Raw genomic sequence first — 21,559 nt, forward strand, 5'->3', positions numbered from 1 at the left:
CCCACACATCTCAGCATTCTCTTCACATCTCACTGCGAACGCTCTCTGGGTAATGCTAGAGGTGGAGCATGCCATGGAGAATCTTGGGATGAGCCTTTATAAATATATGGATGACGAGAATGCATTTTAAGTGCCGCTATCCTGGCTAGGATACGTGGGTCAGGGGAGGAGGAGCGATGTGAGGAGAATTCAAAATAAATGAAGCCACCTGAATTATTTAGAGGTACAAACTGAGAATTCAACCCAGCTTTTAGAAGGAAATGGAAAATTGCCACAAAAAGGCATAGTGCAGCCGTGGTTCCCTTATATCCCACCGCACCCCTACCCCACCCACCAAACCATAAACCACTACAGTCGGCCTGACACAATCTGTCCATTAGGTGAGCCCAGTGAGAAAGGAGAGGGAGAGAGAGGTGCAAAGAGGTTACAGGTACACCCCCATGTTTCACTCCTGTTTCCTTGGCTTGAGTCACGCAGGGCTTTCCAGGCTCCTCCAGCCTATCCCATTACCCAGCTAGCACATAGCCAGCCATTTATCCCTTTACACTGCCTGCCCCTACTGCTAAATATATTTATTATCCTGCTGTGTGGTGCAGATGAGCTCCACTGGTTGGATTTTCATTACTGGACAGAGAGCAGGAGGCCGAGCAGAGAGAGGGGGAAGAGAGAGAAATCAGAGTAAGCAGTTCTGTCCGCCAGCCAGTTCGTGGTGCAAGACTAATGGCGGCAAAACGGAGCACAGTTCTAATCAATACCCAGTTCTCCTGATGAAACAGGCCTGATAAATCAAATGGCACCAAAGGCCTTGTATGGTCTGTAGCCTCCAAATGCACTCTTAACCCTAGCTGCTCAGCTTAGGGTCTTGCTATGGGACCCTCAGTCTAAAAGTCATCACCTGTTAAGAGGCCCTCATGATTTTTCCAACAGGTGCTGACTAGTTACTGTGGGAACTAAACTACAACTTGGGAATGAGGGCACTGAATACCAACTGAAGTGTGTGATAACAAGACTAATCTGAATGTGCAACAAAGAGGCTATCTGGAGAATTCTGAGGCAGATATCTCAGCAAGGCCAAAAAAACAACAGTGAGAGAGACATGAGTTGAGTTTTAAAATTGCCAAGTGGTAATATGCATCACAGCAGAATCATCATCCAAATGATACTTACAGGGACGATTCACATTTATCAGCATATAGAGAAGTTCCTCTTCTACTGCTGAACAAAACGTAAGCTTCCCCAGAGAAGACTGATATCGTCTTAAAATATTTAACTTAATATTGTGGTGTTCACACTTAAAAAATGTTTGCACAAAAATATCTACATGTGCATACGTTCAACCTATCTGCCCGTCAAATGCATCTAATGTAGATCATTGTAAGTGAGTGTGTTTATGTGCAAATACACATTTCCCACAGACAACACGACCCGAGAAGCAGGTTTGCTGTGCCCTGGGGTTCTGAAACTTTGTTTTACATGCATGCCTGGACAGGCCTGATACAAAACAATGTCCCCTACCAGGCAAGGGCCTGATTATTAGTGCTTAGGTCACAGGCGAACACGGGCAGCACAGCTGAGACAGGCAGACTCCAGTGCAGTCAGTGTGTCAACCTGTAGCAAGATGGGCAAACTGGAGGAGGACAGAGGGGAGGGAGGAGTGCAGTAGCTGAATCAGGGAAGGCAGAGCAGGGGGGCAGGAAGACCAGAGTGCTGCTGCATCCTGGGCGGTGGCAGCAGTGGAAAATACCTAAGGCTTCACTCCGAACTCAACACCCCAAGACTTGGCAGACCTTAACACACAATGAAATTTGAATGTTAGTGAACAATGACATGCAAACAGAGCTCACCAAACTGCCAGGTGGTGAGCTCAACCGCCCTGCATTTAGAGCCCCTTCAGCAGAGCTACTTAAAACAGCTCCAATCAGGTCATATTTTGTAAAACTAAATCACTTTTGCATCAAAATTGAGTATGCTATTTAGATTAACTGAGTATGACTAAATATTGTGTAACAGCAATGGAGTGTTCATGAATCAGGAGCCAAATCAAAGGAAATTGGTGTTCAGGCGAGAATCTCACTTCATCTTATAATTGCTTTGAGTGCATTTTCACTTTGTAAATAGCCATGCTACTGACAAAAAATGCACATAAGTATTTTTGAGTGCACTTCAGCATGTCTAAAATAATCCTACAGAAGGTGCAATTAAAACGTCAGCCTATGTCTAGGCACATGATGCTGCACTTTATCCGTAAGTCAAGAAGAAAGCTCAGTTTCATATATTTGAACAGACAACAGAAATCACAATGAAATAGGAAACACTTCAACTACAGCTACATGCGCCATTTCTAAACCTTCAATTTTACACCTAACAACAATCTATCAAATCAGTCTCTGCGTGGTCATTTCAGCAGCCTTAATACACAGATTAAGAGCACCTGTAGAGCTGTCACTCTGTAACTGGGTGGCAGAGGACTGGACCATGTGACGAGAGATTATGTGTGTGCATTTCACTATTAAGCCTAAAGAGAATTCTGCTTTGCTAACATAGTCAAAACCTAAAGCAGCCTTTTAAACATGTGTCCACCTAGCTAGCGAATAGGAGTGGCCTACTCGTTACAAAGATACTAAGGAGCTGCCTGAGCAATGGTGCTTTCATGTGTCTATGCTGTTCTCCCCACATCCAAGGCAGGGGCTCCCACAATGAATACTATCGCATTTCCGCCAGGCTCCACCTCTCACAGATCACGCTGCTGCCTTCAAGGGCTTGAAAGAACATCAAAGGCAACTGTGTGATTTTGCATTCCTGTCAGAGCATTACAACCTCTGGAGCCCCCCCGCCCCCACCCCCCACCCACTACCCCATGATGAGAAGCCCAGCCCCACTCATTCCCACAGCCATTTCCAAAGACACACTCAGGGTTTAGCAGCACAGTGCATCATAGTGGGTGAGTCAAGTGAGACTCATGCAGCCTCTTCAGTGCCTTTGGTATGAGCAGTCTCCCCCTCTCTCTCTCTCTCTTCATGATGCACATACCTCCCGTGGGCTAAGGGAGGGTGGTGTGAATTAGGAGGCAGAAAGCCAGAGCGTGCGATAACGGCACAATGTGCATCAATGACAGTATGGCTGGCTGCTCCGCACAAAATATTATTTACAGCTCACACCGGAGAGAAATTACAGCAGCAAACCGCTCCAGAAGCAGGAAAATCCGCTGACCTGGCAACGCTTAGAGAGAGGCCAGGAGGAGGGTCAGGCAGTATAATTATTATATTGCTTCTCCTTATTCACTGTCGGTATCTATACTGCTCACGTAGACCTGAGGGATTCTACCCACTAGTGACAACAGGTTACTGGTGCATGGGAGGAAGATAAAAAGGTAGTAAAGATGGTTTGGCCTTTATAAACTTGGGCTTGCGACTGCCCCTGTGGATAGTCACTACATTATCAACAAGCCTTCTCATGATTAAATAACTATGAGAGGGGCAATGAAACCAGTGGCTAAACTTTAACAGGATGAGCAGTGAATTGGTGACTCATGAAATATAATGTCAAGGCAGTCAGCCTTGGAGAAATACCAACTTCTTAGTTCGAGCAAATTTCGCTGTTGGGTACAATGTGGAGTACATGAGGAAAATAACTGCAGCACAATAAAGACCAACTATTTTGTCGGAGCTGTGCAAAAACTATTTTGTCAGAGCTGTGCAAAAACTATTTTGTCAGAACTGTGCAAGAAAAATTTGATACTGCAATATTTTTCTCAAGAACGTATTGATTGTTTACAGTTGCCTATATCTATATGCGTATCATTTTTGCTCATCATTTTCATATGATGTAGGGCTGGGCAGTATTGATATTTTGATATCATGATGTAGCCTAAGTCTACATATCGTCTGCGATCATGGATATCGTAATATTGCAATATGGCATAAGTGTTATCTTTTATTGGTTCAAAAAGCTGCATTACAGTAAAGAGATGCAATTTTCTCAACTTATTACTGTTCCAGCTGTTCTGTTGTTTGCCTCTGCCTGCTTGACTATCATATCCACATTAGTAATGACTGTTTATCAAAAACATCATTGTGTACATATTTTGTACAAGCACTTGTAGACAGTGGCTACAATATCATCACAAAAGACTACTGATACTGGGGTATTCACTCAAAAATATCATTATGTTTGACTGAGTCCATATTGCCCACTGTGACATCTACATTTTAGTGCACTGTGTTAAAGGCAGACTATGCAGTATCAAATGTGAGCGGGCATCACTTTGTTTAGTAATGATAAGTATGAGGCTGAGGAAGGATATAACCCCTAAGTTTTACACAAAGACCAATAACCCAATGAATTAATGTTACACTTCTTAAAGTTAACGTTTTCACGTCAAATGCACACAAAAACATAAACAATGGTTTGAAATGTACTTATATTCTGGGTTATGGTGGGGTAAAAGAGATGCCCTGTGCTTCTTAGGCATTTATGAGTGGCAATCATCAATCATTACCATGTCATAGGAAGGTGGGGTTGAAACTGCATGGTCTTGCCTTTGAAGACAGGTGTATTGTGTGAATTTTCTTTGAAGAGAATGGGATGGCAATTTTAAGTTGTTGTCAGCCACTTTGTTTATCTGTTGTATATTTCATCAGTCTACCCAGGTGTTACGCAATAGGCTGTATTTTAAGCTCTATTTATAGATTTCCAGTCAGTGTTGTGAAGTATTGGAATCTAATGTGATTGGAAAAAGAAAATTGTTAACACGTGTGCTGTGGTATGTTTTGTGATGTTCTTTCCAAAAGCCCAGCCCTATATTTTGCACAGGAAAAAAAAAATGACAGCATCTGTATAGGGCTAAAGAGGTAAAGAAGCAAAGGCTTAAACATACATAGAAAATGCAAGACATATGCCATTTAGTGGATGTCTCCTGCATCTCATAATACCATAGTGTATTTTTTTAGCATTCGTGGCCCCAGTGAGAACAGCCCCCGCTCCTGGCGACATCAGTGCCATGCTCTGCCAATTGAGCAGTCGGATCAAAGCTGATACAGGTGGGCGATCAGCGCTATCTCCATTGTGCATTTGATCGTACAAAATCACCGACGAGGTGAGATTACAGCGAGAAAAATAAACACTGCCTTCCCACAGCCCCCGTGTTTGGACTCGGGGTGTAGTTTGAGGACTCTGTAAGTCAGCTACCGAGCTAGCATTAAATCTGTCGTGCCTTCATCATGGCTGGCAAGAACTTAGGTTAGTTACCTACTCCTCAAAGGTAGCTAGCTTGCTGGCAGCAGCTATGAGGGGGTTTTCGTGTTGTCAGGCAGTGTGAAGTAACAGTTTGTGGTAGTTTATTTAGCAAACAGTACAGGCACTGCAAAGGAGAACACTGGCAGTGCAAGCTGAGTGCACAGCATTTCAGACAGATTCACACAGCCTTTAACAGCTAGCTGGGGTAGCCGGATGTCACAAGCTAGCCCTTCGTGTGTGTGTGTGTGTGCGTTTGTGTGTTTGTGTGTGTGTGTGTGTGTGTGTGTGTGTGTGTGTGTGTGTGTGTGTGCGCGTGTGTGCGTGTGTGTGGTGTTGCTGCCTGGCACACATACCAAGCGGTTCAGTCTTCTACGTAGCATCTTCCAGTTGCCGATCCTCTGATTTCTCAATACTGGCGAACTCTTCTGTTTCAAAAGCCACCTACAGGCTGCGTTTCAGCGTCTCCGGGGAATAACTTTGCATGTATATTAGTTAACTTGCTAGCTCCTTGGCTATCTATTTTCTACTCTAGCGTTAGTTCTAGCTATATGGAATGCCGCAGCGACGCTACATCGTTCCCATTTTGTTTGGTTTCGGTCTCTTCGCACCATTCGCATTCTCTCCCCGCTGAATATTTTTCGCGTTGCAGTGGACGTTAGTCGCGCTTCCCTGTGCTCAAGGCTGAAACAGTCCGTGACATTTTGTACTATGCCTGTTGCTGAGACTCGTAAAAATCATTTGTCACATGCGAGTCACTCTACCTACCCGGCCGCTCAGAAAAAAAAAAAAAAAAAACTGCGACTGATACACTAAAAAAGTAACTTCTATTTCCAATCCCTGCACACAGGTCGCTCCCCTCCCTGTCAAACAATTTCCACTCTAGCAACCACCAACCCAAGAACGTTCCCACGTTCACAAGCTCCACCCGATGAAGGTGCGGTGAGTTTGGCTCACGGTGCATGATGGGTAATGTGGTCTTAATTGGAACTACAACCTTTCCACTCTGACTGCACTTAAAGGGGAAAAAATAGATTTACTAGATGCTTCATACAAAACTACCCTATGGATACACTGCAGAGGAGGGGCATGTTTCACACTGGCAGCTGGATTTTAGATGGCGCACTGTTTGGTGTAACCCATAGATCTAGGGTAGTGCTATAATAAACTTTAGCAGAATCCTGTAAAAATATCAGTATGATCTCTACGTAGGATCTAAAGTATAAAAAGTATATCTCCAGCAGGCTATAGGTGAAAAATTATACAGAAAATTCAACCCTGTCCTATTAATAATTTAGGAGATTAAAACATGCCCTTTGATACAGTGAATATAAACTTAAAGTCTCTATAGGACATTGCTAGAAATATAAATATGGGCTGTGAACAATCATTTCCCCTTTGCTCCAATAACCCTGATGATCAGCACATCCAATATGATTTTATGCACAAAACTTAACCACCTAAGAAAATTCAGTGAGTGATACCTCCTTGAAAAACCTCTTTCATATTTCATTTGTAACATGAATTTCTTATGTCTGTCTGCTGCCCACTTCTGAGAGAAGGTGATTTACAAATGAGCAGAAACTGTATAAGAAACGACACCTGTAATCTTCATTCTGAATGATTTTACCTGACATGGTGCTTCCAGGTTTAGTAGTAGCAAGCCTCGCAGACAATATTTATTAACATTTCTTCATATTATTTATATGGATAGCTTGAAAAAAAAAAGATCTATCATCTTGAATCTATGGCACTATCTTCATTCCCATCACTTTATTTATATAACATTTTGGTTCCAGTAAGAATTCTGGCAGCTGCATCTTGTAGAAGAATGAGGTGAAAGAAAGACTTAAGACAAAGGCAGGAATGCATGGAGTTGCAGCCGTCTAAGCTGGATAACATAACAGTCTGGATTTTTTTTTTCCACACCACCAAACGATAAACATTTACTAATTCTCAAAATATTCCTCACACACAAGAGACAAGATTGCACCGCTTTCATAATGTGTTCTTCAAAGATGAAATTTGCATTGAAAAATAAATGACATGCATTTCTCGCTGCTGGTTTTATACAGGCAGAAAGAGTGTGTAATTCATGCAGCTGGGTGGGCTGAAAAGGTCAAATTCATCTGGATTTGTATTCATGAAATTGTAAAACACTGCAATTGTATGAGTGTTGAAACTGTTAACATTGTTAGGTTTTTCCAGATAAATATAAGTGTGTCATTGACATAACAGGGAAATTTTATGATATAGCCTATTAGCGGAAAGTATGTATCATAAATGAGAACATACTGTTAGAAAGGAAAAAAGCTGAAACAGTGAAGAACTGTCCCTACAACCACCCACATTCTCAAGTAATGAAATGGCATGATGTACGTTATCAAAAGCCTGAGATCTGAAATGATTAAAATGCGTTATCTGAAAGCACTACAATGCAAAATATGTTCCTGTCACCTGTCACTAGAATAATGTCACTGGTCACTTTGCGGGAAGCAGTCTCTATTCTATGAATGTTTCAAATACCAGACAGGAAGTTTTTCATATAGTAGGTGCTATTTTGAGTCATGAGTGGTGTTGGTTTGGCTGAAACAAGTTTTTCTGAAACACGGTTTAAACATAGCAGTTTGAACAAGAAATCGCAAAATGTACAAAACGCTGTGAGTCATGCATGGTGTTAGAATAGTGCTACAAACTGGACATGGAAATCTGAGCCATGTGGGTCTAAAGAGCTTATTTGTATATACAGTGTGTGTGATGATGCATGTGGTCTCAGCAGCCATTTGAATCTGGCAAAACCGGTTTTGCATTTTTACCTTACTGATCTATCATGACCCCCAGCCTTTTACTGCATGTGGTGAGATGCAGCCAGTCTGACTACCAAGACAGGTGGAGTGCTGCAGGGCAGGCAGAGAATGTTTGATGTGTATGCATTATCATATGAGTTATGATGCATATAGTTTCTTCAGCTGCATCACTGTAAGGAACTCTGTTTATTTAATTTGTTGCTTTGTGCACAGTGGCAGCTAATAGTGCAAAACCTTACCAAGGGCACAGTGTAGTACCTGAGAAGGATTCTTTTGGCTTGTACAGTTTCTTTTCTTTTTCTTTTTTCCCAGAAGTAATCCAACAAATCAGAAAAACAAGAGGGCAAAAAGTTTTAATTCCTTAAAATGTTAGCACAGTTGAAACACATGAAAGATTGTATACAGTCCTAATGTGTTATTCATTCTGATTTTTTTTAATCTTTTTTTTTGTTTGTTTGTTTTTTTTACTGGCATTTACTGGCATTATAGAGAAGAGCCAGTAGTTTGAGTTCATTGGCTAACGTGTTCTTTATTCTGATTTTTAGCATTTTATTGAGATTTTTATTTTTCTTGTTATCTTTTTCATCGTTATTATTTTTTGTAGACATTATAGAGAAGAACCAATAGTTTGAGTTCATTGGCTATCTTGTTCCAAAGGCAAATGTTTTGACTGCTAAACGAGCAGACTGTAAAAGCTAGTTTGGTCTGTTGAAGTTCAGGTTTAATCTGAAGTATTTATCTGAAGAATTTATTGACAGTTATTGACAGTTACCAAGTTGACCATCTAACTTGAAAAAATCATAATCGGAAAAATCTATACCTTCATATTTACTGTAATTCACTTAGTAAAGACATTAAACCAGGAGGTCTTTGTCCACTTTATCTACATGATGAAAAAGATGGGCCAGAGACAGTTGATCATATACTCATCTTGAAAGTTTCCTTTCTGAAACACACAGTTTCCTCTGTTAATCATCTGAGATTTTGACTGGCCTGGCCACCTTTTTATTCTCATACTCGTACTTGTTCTCTATTCATTGCACTTGATGAATCCAACATCATGAGAATGTTCTGTTAAATTAATGTATTGTCTGATCAAGATGACTGAAAGACCACAGCTAGCTCAAAAAGTTAAAGCTGCATTCAAAGACACACCTGGGTCTGGACCTGGTTCCAGACTCTATGGTGCTACCACTTTTATTATAACATCATCATTGTATTAAAGCATCAAAATTTTATTTTTCCCCAGCAGTCTACTCTCAGATGCAAGTAAGATCATGGCATTCAAAGGACATAATGACAAAGGAAATAATGAGTAATATCAACTGAATGTCAGTTCTAGGGAATTTCTGTGTAAGAGAGTGATTGTGAAAGTCCTCAGCAGCCTACACTGATTTCCCATCTTATGTTCCATCAGAAAAAGTGTTCCATCGATGCTTTTATGTTCATTTTCTGCCTATTTACATGCGAGGCACTTGGTGCTTGTAATTTCTGTATTGTAAAGCACTTTGAGCTGCATTTATTGTATGAAAGGTGCTAAACTTATTATTATTATTATTATTATTATTATTATTATTATTATTATTATTATTATTATTATTATCATTCGTCTTAGTAGTATTAAAAGCTAATAGGGACACACATGGGGATTTGTCACACCACATAACCACCCACTGAACAGGCACATGGCTGTAAGTTGGGCTCTATCTCCACCATGTGGCAATTAGGTAAAATTACATGTGTGGATTTGACGCACATATTTTATTTTTTTTTTATTACAATTCTATAAAATACAAATTTATTCTATTTTATGTCATATTTTGCTGAACCCTAATGGATAAATTTGTTATTTTTGCCCATAGCCTACATCTCTACATAGAGGTCAACCGCTGGGTCAGCCACAGAACAGCACCTCGAAGCTTTTGGGAATCCAGCATCTTGCTCAAGGACACTTCAGCAGGATGGATGGCTGCTGTCTACAAGGCTGAACCGATTACCAATTTGAAGGACATTATGGCAGTTTTCATTAAACAGCATCCTAAAGGTAGATTATACAATTTAGACATGCTATCAACTCAAAACTGATTCCTACAACTTCCAAAGCAACTGAAACATCACAACTGATATAAGCTCCCACTGATGAAATAGGAGTCCTGTATCTAACAATAAACTCCAAATTTCCCCTCAACAGTTACTTCATTGATCACTCATGATACAGGGCTAAGGTGAAAGGTTGAAGGGCTGGTGCAGCAGGATGGCTTACATTGTTGACATGGTGACATTGTTTCCCCCGACCGGATGGACTGGATTTGATCTTCCGTGAGACTCCCTGGGCAAAGTATCTGGGAGCAAATGTTTATTCTTGACCTCCTCAAGGGCCACAACACTAGCTGGGTGACCCTAAGGCCCAAACAAGAGGTCAGAAAAGAACATTTCACCTGTGGTGGATAAACAAAATACATCTGTAATACCCAATGGGGAAAAAAATAACAACTACAAAACAATCATATAAAATCAACCTGCTATTTCACCACGTGTCTTCTCATATATGTGCAAATGTTAATAGAAAACACCCTTATTTTGTAAGTCTTGTTAATGCAGCTCGCACTCTCAAGCTGCAGACAGACTCAGATTCCAGCTGGCGGTGCTGTAGGTCCATTTCTGTCCACATGGTGGCAGCCAAATGACGCGGACACGGCGTTAGAAACTTGTTGCACTGGAGGGAAGGAAAGTGGAGCAGAGCAGCAGAAGTGCTGACCGGTTAGTCTCAGGCTGAACAGTTTTCAGTGCGGAATACTGTCATATAGCCTGATACATGTGATGTATTCATGGGATGTTTGTGTGATTTTATTTGCGGCATTTAATCAAAACTTTCGCTTATTTTTTTAAGGATGGATTACTATCATCTTTGTAACCTTCCCTTTATGCTGTGAAAGACTCGTTTCAAGACATTTTATTCAAAATTTTTATTTTAACTGTAGGACAATTAAAACATTGTTTGGACACAGAGAGCGACTGTAACATAAAACACAGCAGAAAATATAGAATAAGACGGCACATGCATACTGATGGAGTATGAATGAAACGGCAAAGAAGAGTTGAGATCAAACTAAGCATGCATGATGGCTGGCTGTATTCAAATACTGTCAGCTGTTGTGTTAGCGGTAGTAAAAAAAAAAAAAAATAGAACTTTAAGGCAATCCTCTGGGAATCATAATTTTTTTAAAAATTAAATAGCACCACAGATTATTTATTTGTTTGTTGTTGTGTTTGAATGCAATTTTTTTTACTCTTTGGACGATACATATTTATGTATTTAGTCATTTTAAAATTCTGCTGAACTGTGTCCTTCAAAAAAAAAAAAAAAAAGAAAAGAACTTAAAATAAAAAAATGTTATGAATTTTGGCATTTACTTTATTGTAAAAGTAATATAAAGGAAAAACTTTTTTTTAACAAGTTAGATGTTTGTTAAAATTCTGCTCCTATTTCAACTAATTTCATCAGACAGCTGGATGTGATATCCACAGCGCTGTGCTTCCTCTGCGTCGTGGTCCTGAGTGAAGTGTACAGTAGTGGCCGAGGCCTTGCTCCCAGAGTTTAGAGGGCATTCCTTCACTGGTTCTTCCCCCATGTGTTTCATTCGTAGTTGTGAATTTAAACTGACAGCCCCCGTGGAGGAGTTGGGAGACTTCCCCAGCCATCTGTCCTAGAGCAGCCCCCCCTCCTCCTTCCCTCCACACATCCCTCATTCCCACACTGGGCCTTTGTCAGCAGTTCCTGTCCCTGGACTAGGCGTGGCGTGCGCAGAGGCTGGGGCGACCGTGGGTGCTTTCAGAGGCACCTGCAGATGGGACAAAGGGCCAAGGGTGCTGGGGCTGAAGACAGATTGATGCTTTGTGCGTTGAGGCTGGAGAGAGAGAGAGAGAGGGAGAGAGAGAGAGAGAGAGAGAGGGAGAGAGGGAGAGAGAGAGAGAGAGAGAGGGTGGCGGGGGATAGTTAGCTGAGAAGTTTTCGGGGACAGGATTTTCAGGGGAACGAGGGTGGTTGCGGTGGAGGGAGGGAAGAGAGGGGTTTGGGGGAGGTTGGAGGGGGTGGTGGTGGTGGAGGAGGGAGGGGGGGGGGTCTGTCACTCCAGTCTGTGTGAGTCCAAGCTTTGGAGGACCCGGAGAGATTGACAGCTTTTGTGGACTGCATCTCTGCACAATGGTGGTGCTTTAATGGGCGGTAAAGCTAGAGCAGAGCTTTGGGGAAGGTTTGAGGGGAGGTGGTGGTGGTTGGTAGTGGTTGTGATGGTGGCGGTGGTGTGTGTGTGTGGTGGGGGGGTGGAGGGTCGGGGGGGTTGATGGTGGTGTGAGGAGGCTAAGGGATGGGGGGCCAAGGGCTTTACTGCTTTGCTTGGTGGGGACCAATTCATGGGTATTCAGTCCAAGGCTCGTTATTCACTGAATGCATCCAGTGGAGGAATGCAGCAGCATCAATTAGAATGTGTTAGCAGATAGCAAGGCAGGGAAGAAAAACCTTTCTCTCCCTTTTGCTCGCAGGACAACACAGTCCCACTATAGGAGGTGTCAGAGCCACAAAGCCTTTTTTGTGGGTCTCTCTCCATTACATTACCAGTGCAATATGTAAGGTGGGGACTCTTTTGATTTAAATTAAGTGGAAAAAACACTAAATCCTATTTTTATTCAGCAGGGATAATGGTGTTATACTCTATAAAGGTCTTTAACTACTTATCTGTGGCTTAAAATCTTCCCCAGCTCCCTTTTCACTCCACCTCAGTGTCTTACTCTCATTGGGGGCATTATATTTATTCAATGGTGGAGGGTCAAAGACAGACTGTTAAACAGAGTTGCTTGTAGCCTTAACTGCCGCATCACTTCTAATTGTGTATCAGTGGGTCAGTGGTTTGTTGTGTTGTCCCCCTGTAAGAAAGGAAGAGCGGATATGAATTTAAACAGTATCTTGTAAGCCATTGTTTGTAGTGGGCTCAGGCCACCACTTCAGACTCAGAGGGCCTTTCAGAAAAAGAGTTTTTTTTCTATAACTTTCAAGACAGTGATATAAAAGAAACGGAAGGAGTGGAAAACACTTTGATGGTGATCACATGTCGGGGTTGACACACCATTCTGTTTTGTGTATGTAGAGGGGCCAGCCGCACATGCCCTTTGAACTAATTAGGCTTCACTTAATTGAATGCTTTTTCAGGTCACACACAGCAAATATATTTTGTGTCTGAAAACAATTCAAACAAAAATAGCTTATTTCCATCACCAAAATCCATTTGAAAAAAATACTTTTTATAGATTTTATAGTAAAAAATATCCATTGATTTTTCAGTTCATGTTAGTTGTGAGAATGTTAAGTTAGAACACAGGCTATGACGCTTCCAGGAAAAAAAAAAAAATAGATATTCTGCACTGAAAAACTTGAGCAAAATGATTCTTAAGTTTCATATCATGCACTCAGTATCCATTTTGCCACCAATTTCCTTGCTTTTAACACAAGATGATACAGATGGCATGTGTGCTCAGATGGAATTGGGAATTTTTGTTCTCCTTAGGTTTAATGAGAACTAACTGGCAGGAACCTCTTGTAGAAAGGTGTACATTTCAATATGAGCAATTATGCTTCATTTGAAGCCAAATGAGCCAAATTTGCATCCTCTGAAAAGGGAACCAGAGTTAAACTGTATGAAAAGTGCAGTAAATTGGGGCAAACATCGTAACATGCAGAAATGCATCTCCGCTGTAATTGTGTAATTGTAGAAGAGCTCTAAATGCACAGCCCAATTAAACTTGCTTCTTCTGCAAGGCAAAGAATTGGCAGGTTATTATGCAGGAAAGTATCAGCACATTTAAATAGCTGCCTCCTTCATGGGTGGGGATAGAGGGTGGGATCATTTGCAGCAAAATGGAATATCTGATCAAATATGGACAGATGTCTTCATACACGTGGAGCGGGTATGAATTGGATTGGAAGAGGCAAGATAGATGGATGGCCTCCTCTAAGAGATAGAGCTTCCTGCCCTGAGTACTGAGAGGGCATAAGAGGAAGAGGGTGAGAGAGGGGGAAGGTTAGGCTCTCAGTGGGGGGAGACATTTCCCTGAAACACCAGTTGATGGGTTTCTCCCACAAAGGGTGGAGTGGCGCAGTCTGCAGTGCTGCAGAACAGCCTGGTCTCTGTCTGGATTAGGCCCTGCAGCACACAAAGGGGAGCTCAAGTAAATGGTTCATGAATGTTGATTAATTGATGCCATTTTTTGCAGTGTGCCATGGAGATTTAGAGGGAAGGGGCACATAAGGAGGGTGTGTTTAAGCGGGGAGAACGCTGGTCTGAGCCCAGGATGTGTTTTGTGAGTGCATGTTTGTGTTGTTGTTGTTGTTTTTGCCCATATATACTCATCTTAAATTGTTTCTACTCACCCTAAATCTGACACAAGTTCGATATATAAATGTGTGGCAATTCCTTAAAATGTATCTCCAAAAAATAACATATGTTGGCATGTTCTACACTCTTTGAGAAATCAAACTGGCACATAGTGACTACCTCCGGTCTCTCTTTGACTCCCGATGGTGTTGTCAGATGTTTCCTGGCTGGCACGGGGGCTAGTTCAGGTGGCAGAGCCTCAGAGGAGGTTCCCACGATGGGGCTTAGGGGTACAGGTGTCCTGGGAGAATGAGGGTGGCCCGGGGCTTGGAGGGGCGAAGCACTGGCCCATAGCCCGCCTCAATGGAGGGATCCCAGGGGCCAACTCAATAGCCTGGGTTCCACTTGATGGAGAGAGAAAGGACCGTTTCAGCCGCTGCCCAGCAGGAAAGATCTGGTTGTGGAAGACCTCTTTCAGGACTCACTGTTTGTCTGAAGGCTGTCACAGCAGATGAGTACTCAGCAAACAGCGTGAACAAGGATTTGAACCAGAAAACCAACAGAGCCTTGACAATATTGTGATTGGGCCTTGTCTCTTTAGTGGGGTCTGAAAGCCGAATTGAGAGCAGTAACAAGTGCACATTCAGAGTAGGACGTGGATGCCTTTGGGTTGTGTTTTATGGTTTTAACGCCTGTATGTGGTGGATAAAGCAAAATCATGTTAATCTCCCTTTTATCTCATCCAAGAGTAGAATGGATGCAAACCTGTGGCACTTTAATGGGTCTAAACAAAGTCTTATAAAGTCATTGTTCAACCTTGTAATGTCAAACGTGAATAAGACCTCCGCTGTCTTTTGTCCAGAGACATAAGTTCAAGTTCAACCATTTTTTTCTTAGATATATGCATGGCAACAGGATATATAGAGGTGTATTGATGTCATTACAACTTTTTTAGACTTCCATTCACAAATTAGTGAGTTGAATCGAATGTTCTTGCATAAATAAACCTGTGGATGCAACCATGTAGATGGCACTTTGCTGTGGTTTACTCTTATTGATCAGGAAAGTTCTGTCCTGCAGCTTTCCAGCCCCTTCCTATGCTCCCACATGGTTTAAATCTCATCAGTCTGTCATTGAGGTTGCAGATGAGACTGAGCTCTCTGGTCTCAATCTCATCTACACCTTCATGCACAGCTGCTTTGAGAGTTATTGTTCACCCTCACCTATCCTATACAAACATGCACACACATATAAATATGCACGCATCGAGACAAGCATGCACACATTCAAGTCTGCTGCTTGCTCATTTGTGACTCCCATGCCCACACACAGACTCACACACACGCACCTTCGCTTTGTCACCTGGTTTCTATTCAGTAAAGGGATTAGACGTAAAGCCACAGTTCATTCCATTGAAGAACAGGAGAGACGAGGGGAACAGATCTAGATTACTGATGCCACACATGGTGCAATAACTAAAAGAACTTTTACTATCCCCTTGTAATTCCGAGGACGAATAACATTTTCACTTATAACATTACAAAATAAGTTATGGTTTCCTTCATCCTGTATTGTTTGGCTGTAAAATTGTCTTGGCTAAATGAGACCAGTGTGTTTTCACACCAACTGGTCGGATGATATCAGTCCATTGGCCACTGACAAATAGAATGAAGAGTGGGAATCGGTGAAAGCAGATTACACATAAAACAAACCGATTATATGCTTCAATTTTGTTTCCCTTCTGACTTTGTATACATTTATTGACCTATTTATCCATTTGATGGTGAATGAGAGAGGCATACAAAGAGCAATGTTGTCTTTTGGAGGAGTTGGGCTAACTTTGAAGGTTTGTGAAGAGAGAGGCTTGTGATGGAATGGGCCGGGAAGGACTGTGACTTCTCCATTGAGAGTGGAGGGGCACGCTGGATTAGCTTGATTTGCCTGTGAATGGGTGCTTTCCATTATTCTTGTTAGGGAGCTGTCACATCGAATTGAGAAAGTGAAAACCTCCTTTTATCAACCTTTTCCAAGTGAAACTGAACAGGCAATCAATAACTGAATTCAGGCCCTGGGGAAAGTCAAGCAGAATGATATGGGGCTGTTATAAAGGGGGTATTTGTCAAATTGCTAATGGGAAAATGCGGATAACTGATGTAATTTTGGCTCCAGTATGCTGTTGAGTGTAACAGCAAACTGAAAATAAAGCAATGAAGTCATCGCTGCACAAATGAAATTGCCGTTTAAGGTCTGTTAATTTAAAGTAATAGAATTGTCTCAGTAGTTGTAATAACAACAACCACGTCAATAGCAATGTTACAACAATAGTAAATTAATTGAAAATAACAATAATTACAACAGCAGCAATAAATTATTTAATAATGACAACAATTATAACAGCAACAATAATAATGATAATAATATCACCATTAGAAATAGAATCGAGGGGGAAAATATGAACAAGTATTTCAGATTCTTATGGTGAAATACTGACTTTTCCCTCCACATAATTTAGTTTTCCTTCCAACACATACAAATGCATTTAATAAAATCTATTCAGAGTATTAAATATTTTCTGTAACTATGCCAGTAACATATTGTAGAAAACTACAACAATAAGATTTTGCTTCAATTGATTTTTTAAAAAATTTCTTTCTAACTCATTTTGAATTCAACAACTTTAAATATGAATGTAAAGCCTTCTGAGCTGTCACATCACAATTTATCATTTCTTTGGCATAACTGAGAATATATCTATGATACTATCAGTTGTCATCATGCTGTCAGTTTAAATGGTTCATCATAGCAAACCACTGTTGCAATACCAAACAATTGGGAGTGTCTCACTTTTTATTATACGAATGACACCATATTGTTTTGGAGTTTCATTATATTGACCTTATTGTGCTATTGTGCCTGTTCTGACACCATGATAATGCCTGAATACAGAGGGAATTATGCTCTGTATAAATAGATCCCATAGTCAAGGATCGCTTCAATTATCCCTCTACACATTGACAACATGGACAGAATAAAAACTAAAGCCTTAGTACAAGCTGGTCTCAAGACGTTCCTCAAACATTGTTTTGGCTATTGTTAGAGGGGCAGGGGAACATCATCAAGATCAGGCACTCACTCAAAAGAAATACATTCATTTAAAAAATTTAGCCTTGTTATACCTTTAAAATATTCTTACAAAACAATAGCAGACTTGCAGGTTACTTGTAAAATTGAGAAAGATTTGATTTGCCTTTTTAAAAACTCTATCCCAAACAAAATTAAATTACAAACAGACTTTATATGTATATGTTCACATCTAATGAAATAAAATCAATTTGAGCTTTCATTCATATACTTAAGTTATGTTGCAAATATTTAAGAAAAACTGTTAAAAGAGACTTTGCATGATATGAAATTGCACATATTACTACAATGAAAACCGTTTCGCACAACCGAGCCATTCATCAACGAATTTTCTCATATTGCTGCTCCCAATTTTTACGCTGGATGGAGAAAATGAATCGGATCATTTGGCCTCATCAATCAATTTGGTAATTGATGTCTTAATTGATGACAGCATTATACAGTAAATTGAGCACCTCCATTGTTACTTGTCATTGTTCAGAGCACTCAGATACACTGCCCAGCAACCAGCCCAAAGCTTTTTGGGTGAATAAGGACAAAACACTGAATTTTGTTGCCCCTTACAACTCTGTTAGTCATACCACAAAGAAGTTTCCTAAATATTGATAAACCCTTATAAAGGCAAAGGTCACACTGAAAAGCATTTCCTTTTTTAAGTCTTATGCAATTGCAAACTATTTGTAATTAAAAAGCAATTCAAACACATTTATATCATGATTTTCTGGAGTGCTCCATCCCTGCCAATGAGGCTATATGAGGTTTTCATCAGTGTAATTGTCATCCATCCATCTTCTCTGCACAGTGAGTCGATAACAGCCTATGAAAAATGACTCATGGCTGTAATGAGTGTCTCACCTCAGAGCGGTAACCAGGTTCACGGCCCACCATGGAGCAGCAATTCCCCATTTATTCCACCCCAATGTCTTTTCTCCACCTCATATACCCTTTTACCTTCAGATTTTCACAAAACAAATCCTGCTTTCTCTGTACAACCAGTTCTGATGTTAGTTCAACACTTAAGGCCATGGGCTATAGGCGAGTTTGGCTGTCAGAGGCCACAGAGGGTTGCTCCTCACAGTCTCCGATCTCCTCTTGGATAGGTGTAGGGTAGCGGCTGGGGCAGGGGGGCCTGGGGGGGAAGAATCCTTAATTGAGTTACAGAATACTTTAATTACGGTTGTTTCCCACATTCCTGTTCTGAGCAGAGGACGCCTCACACACAATATGAGCCACCAAGGAAAAAAGAAAAAAAAAAGAGAAAAAAACGGCCAGTTCCAACCCCGGAGCGCAGCTGCGAGGCAATTATCATCAAGCACCCCCGCATCTGTGTACAAACAATCCCACAGCTGCTGGCATTGATACTGTATATGCAGAGGAAAGCAGAGAAAGCCCAGGTTGATCCCTGGGCACCAGTATCGCCTCCAAGAGGACTGCCATGCCCTATTTATCTGGGAGGTATTTGTGACACCTATGAACACTAAACCTACTTACAATTTCAAATGAACTGTCACATAGGCTACTGGTTACCGCAGAGTGCCCCCTTTGTTGACACAGAGTGTTGTATAAATGTTTGCATCATTATGCAAAAGCCTGGAAATGCTTTGAGACGGCTAGGTGCCGACTGTAGCATGTTGTATAGCCATCTAAAGTGTCAACCCCCACCTGCCCTAAATATACTGTTCACACAATTGTAATTTGACACATCCTTAAGACATTCGTTAGCAGTGAAGGACATATCCATCACAATAAAAGCATAGAAGCAAATCCTCCAAAAACACCTTCAATGTGTAGAAAAAAAAAACAATATTACATCTTCACTCTTTAGCTCCAGGGTGGTTTTATTTTCACCTGCGACTTTGCAAATGAATTAAAATAAAGCTGATCATTACTGAACAAAAACGTATGTGTCTGTTTATGTTTGTAAGCTGTGTGGGCATATGTGTGTGGGTAGGGTGGTAGGGGGTAAATCTGTGCGAGCAAGAATGTGAGTGAGTGGGCCTATTTGTGAAAGTGGCATGACTGAGAGGGCCAGTGCGAGAGAGAGAGAGAAAGAGAGTGAGAGAGAGACGGTAGGCGAGTGAAGCTTTATGACACGGAGGGGACAGGATCAGGGCAGGGACAGAGAGGATCTGGTGGAGGTGGAGGTGGTGTGGGAGAGGGGCAGCCCTGGCTGTCAGCTCTGAGTGCTGCTGCAAGACCCAGCGGGAGCCCAGCTTGGCCCCCAGGATGCCTCGTCACCACGGCGAGGCCCTGGAATGCACCGACACACAATGGGCTCCCGGGGCTCAGAGGGCACTCCGATTTGATAACCACATTAAAGTCCCAGCAACATCTGTTGGGGTGCAGGAGAAAGGCCCACTGGCAGGCTTTAACCCCCCGAAACTGGGATCATTAACCCCCAGCCCTGTGAGAGAAGGGGGACAACAGCCCTCTATTTGTCAGCCGCCCTGTGCAGGGGCTGTGGGAGCTAATATTTTACCAAAAACAGCGTGAGAAGAGAAGCGACTGTGGGCACCATGGAGAGTTTCTTCTTCACAGTTTACACCCATGCATTACCAAGAAAAATAGTGTGTTTTGTGGTTTATGGGCCTCACAAAATAACACGAGCATGGCCTTCAATGTTCCAAATGGATCCAAGAGTCTCACTGATTTAGATGATATAATTAATTACATTTAATTAAATCAAGTAAAAGATATAAATATCAGTTGTTTGTTTACATGTGCATAATTTAATATCATGCGAGGAAATTAATTATTAAAATAAAAATGGTCTTTCAATTCAACCATGAGGCTTCAACACCAGTTCAGCCGATGTCAAAGAAGGAGTTGGAATGGCCACCAACTTAATGCCATATGCAATGCATTAATGAACACAAAAACAGTGTGTTTTTTATTTCCCCCTCTGATTTGTTAATATGTGGTTAGATGTGCGGGGGCGGAGTTGATCGAGGATAGAGAAATAACAGGTGTCCAGTCACAAAGACAAGTCTCAGGCTCTAGGATGCTCTGGTGCTTCATGGGTCAGCGCCAAGCCTCATCTACCTCCACAGGTTTCAAAGCGAAGGCCACCTCTCTCTGATGAATAATTATGGAAACAAAAGCCCAGAGGGGTGAGAGGGTGGGGGGATGTGGTGGGTGCAGAGGGCCTAATGCAACTAGGCCAGATGCATAGAGGAGAGCTGAGGTTTTTGCCCCTGCGCTTCATAGAAAACATCATCCTAAATGTATTCCCTGGAGATGAGGGCCTGCAGGAGGTGCCCCCAATGCACAGGGTCCTCAAGTGCCTCCACACAAGTAATCCCATTCACTGGAGCTCATTACATGGGCAATTAAGTGCGGGGGTAGGGAGGCGGGATGGGGGTGGGGGGCAGAGCACGGTGAAGATGTGTGTGCGTACATTTGGGGGGGGAGAAGTAACGGAGGCCGATCACTGGGGTCCACTCACATATTAAGGACCCGCACCCCCAAACAATCCAATTCGCCTCACCCAGCATGGCCCTCACTCGCCTAGCCAACCCCTCCCTGCTCCTTCACCTGGGCCGGGTCTCTGTGGACACCTGCCTCTCCTAATGAAGATCTATGGCTTCATTTCCATTTCTGGAGTCATATCAGAGACTGCCGAGCACAAAACAGGCCTGTTTCCTCTGAGGCCTGGAGAGCCGGATAGAATGACGCGGCTAAGTGCTCTGGCAGAGCAGGGCAGCTGCGGAGCCTGAAAATAGGATTTGGTTGGGGGTTCTGAAGTGGGGGGCTCGGATGGAGAGGACCTGATGTTTGGATTGGCCACAATGGCAGCCGTGTGCTACCTCAGCAGCTCCTCGGCACTAATGAGGCTTTCTGCAGAGACGGAGGAGGAAGAGAGAGGGTATGAGGAGGTGGAGAAGAGGAGAATAGAGGAGGAGTGAACCACTACACACCTACCTCACACACCACTCTCACCTCCTCAGCTGATAACAGCCACGCTAACTCTTGAAGATACATGCCAGAGACACAGATATACACAGGTGTGAA

At 42.1% G+C, this 21,559-nt stretch overlaps 1 protein-coding gene across 6 annotated transcripts in view; it reads right to left on the bottom strand.

Moving 5' to 3' along the window:
* atp11c (ATPase phospholipid transporting 11C (ATP11C blood group)) overlaps nt 1-6,114 on the bottom strand; it is a 58,444-nt gene extending 52,330 nt beyond the window's left edge. For all 6 annotated transcript variants that reach the window (XM_030061749.1, XM_030061747.1, XM_030061748.1 and 3 more), the window contains exon 1: nt 5,589-6,114. In XM_030061749.1, the coding sequence (XP_029917609.1) occupies nt 5,589-5,615 (27 nt within the window). In that variant the 5' untranslated portion in view covers nt 5,616-6,114. The remainder of the gene's footprint in view (nt 1-5,588) is intronic.
* Nucleotides 6,115-21,559: the final 15,445 nt, after the last annotated feature.

This window comes from Myripristis murdjan, chromosome 10 (genome assembly GCF_902150065.1).
Source record: "Myripristis murdjan chromosome 10, fMyrMur1.1, whole genome shotgun sequence".
Taxonomy (NCBI): domain Eukaryota; kingdom Metazoa; phylum Chordata; class Actinopteri; order Holocentriformes; family Holocentridae; genus Myripristis; species Myripristis murdjan.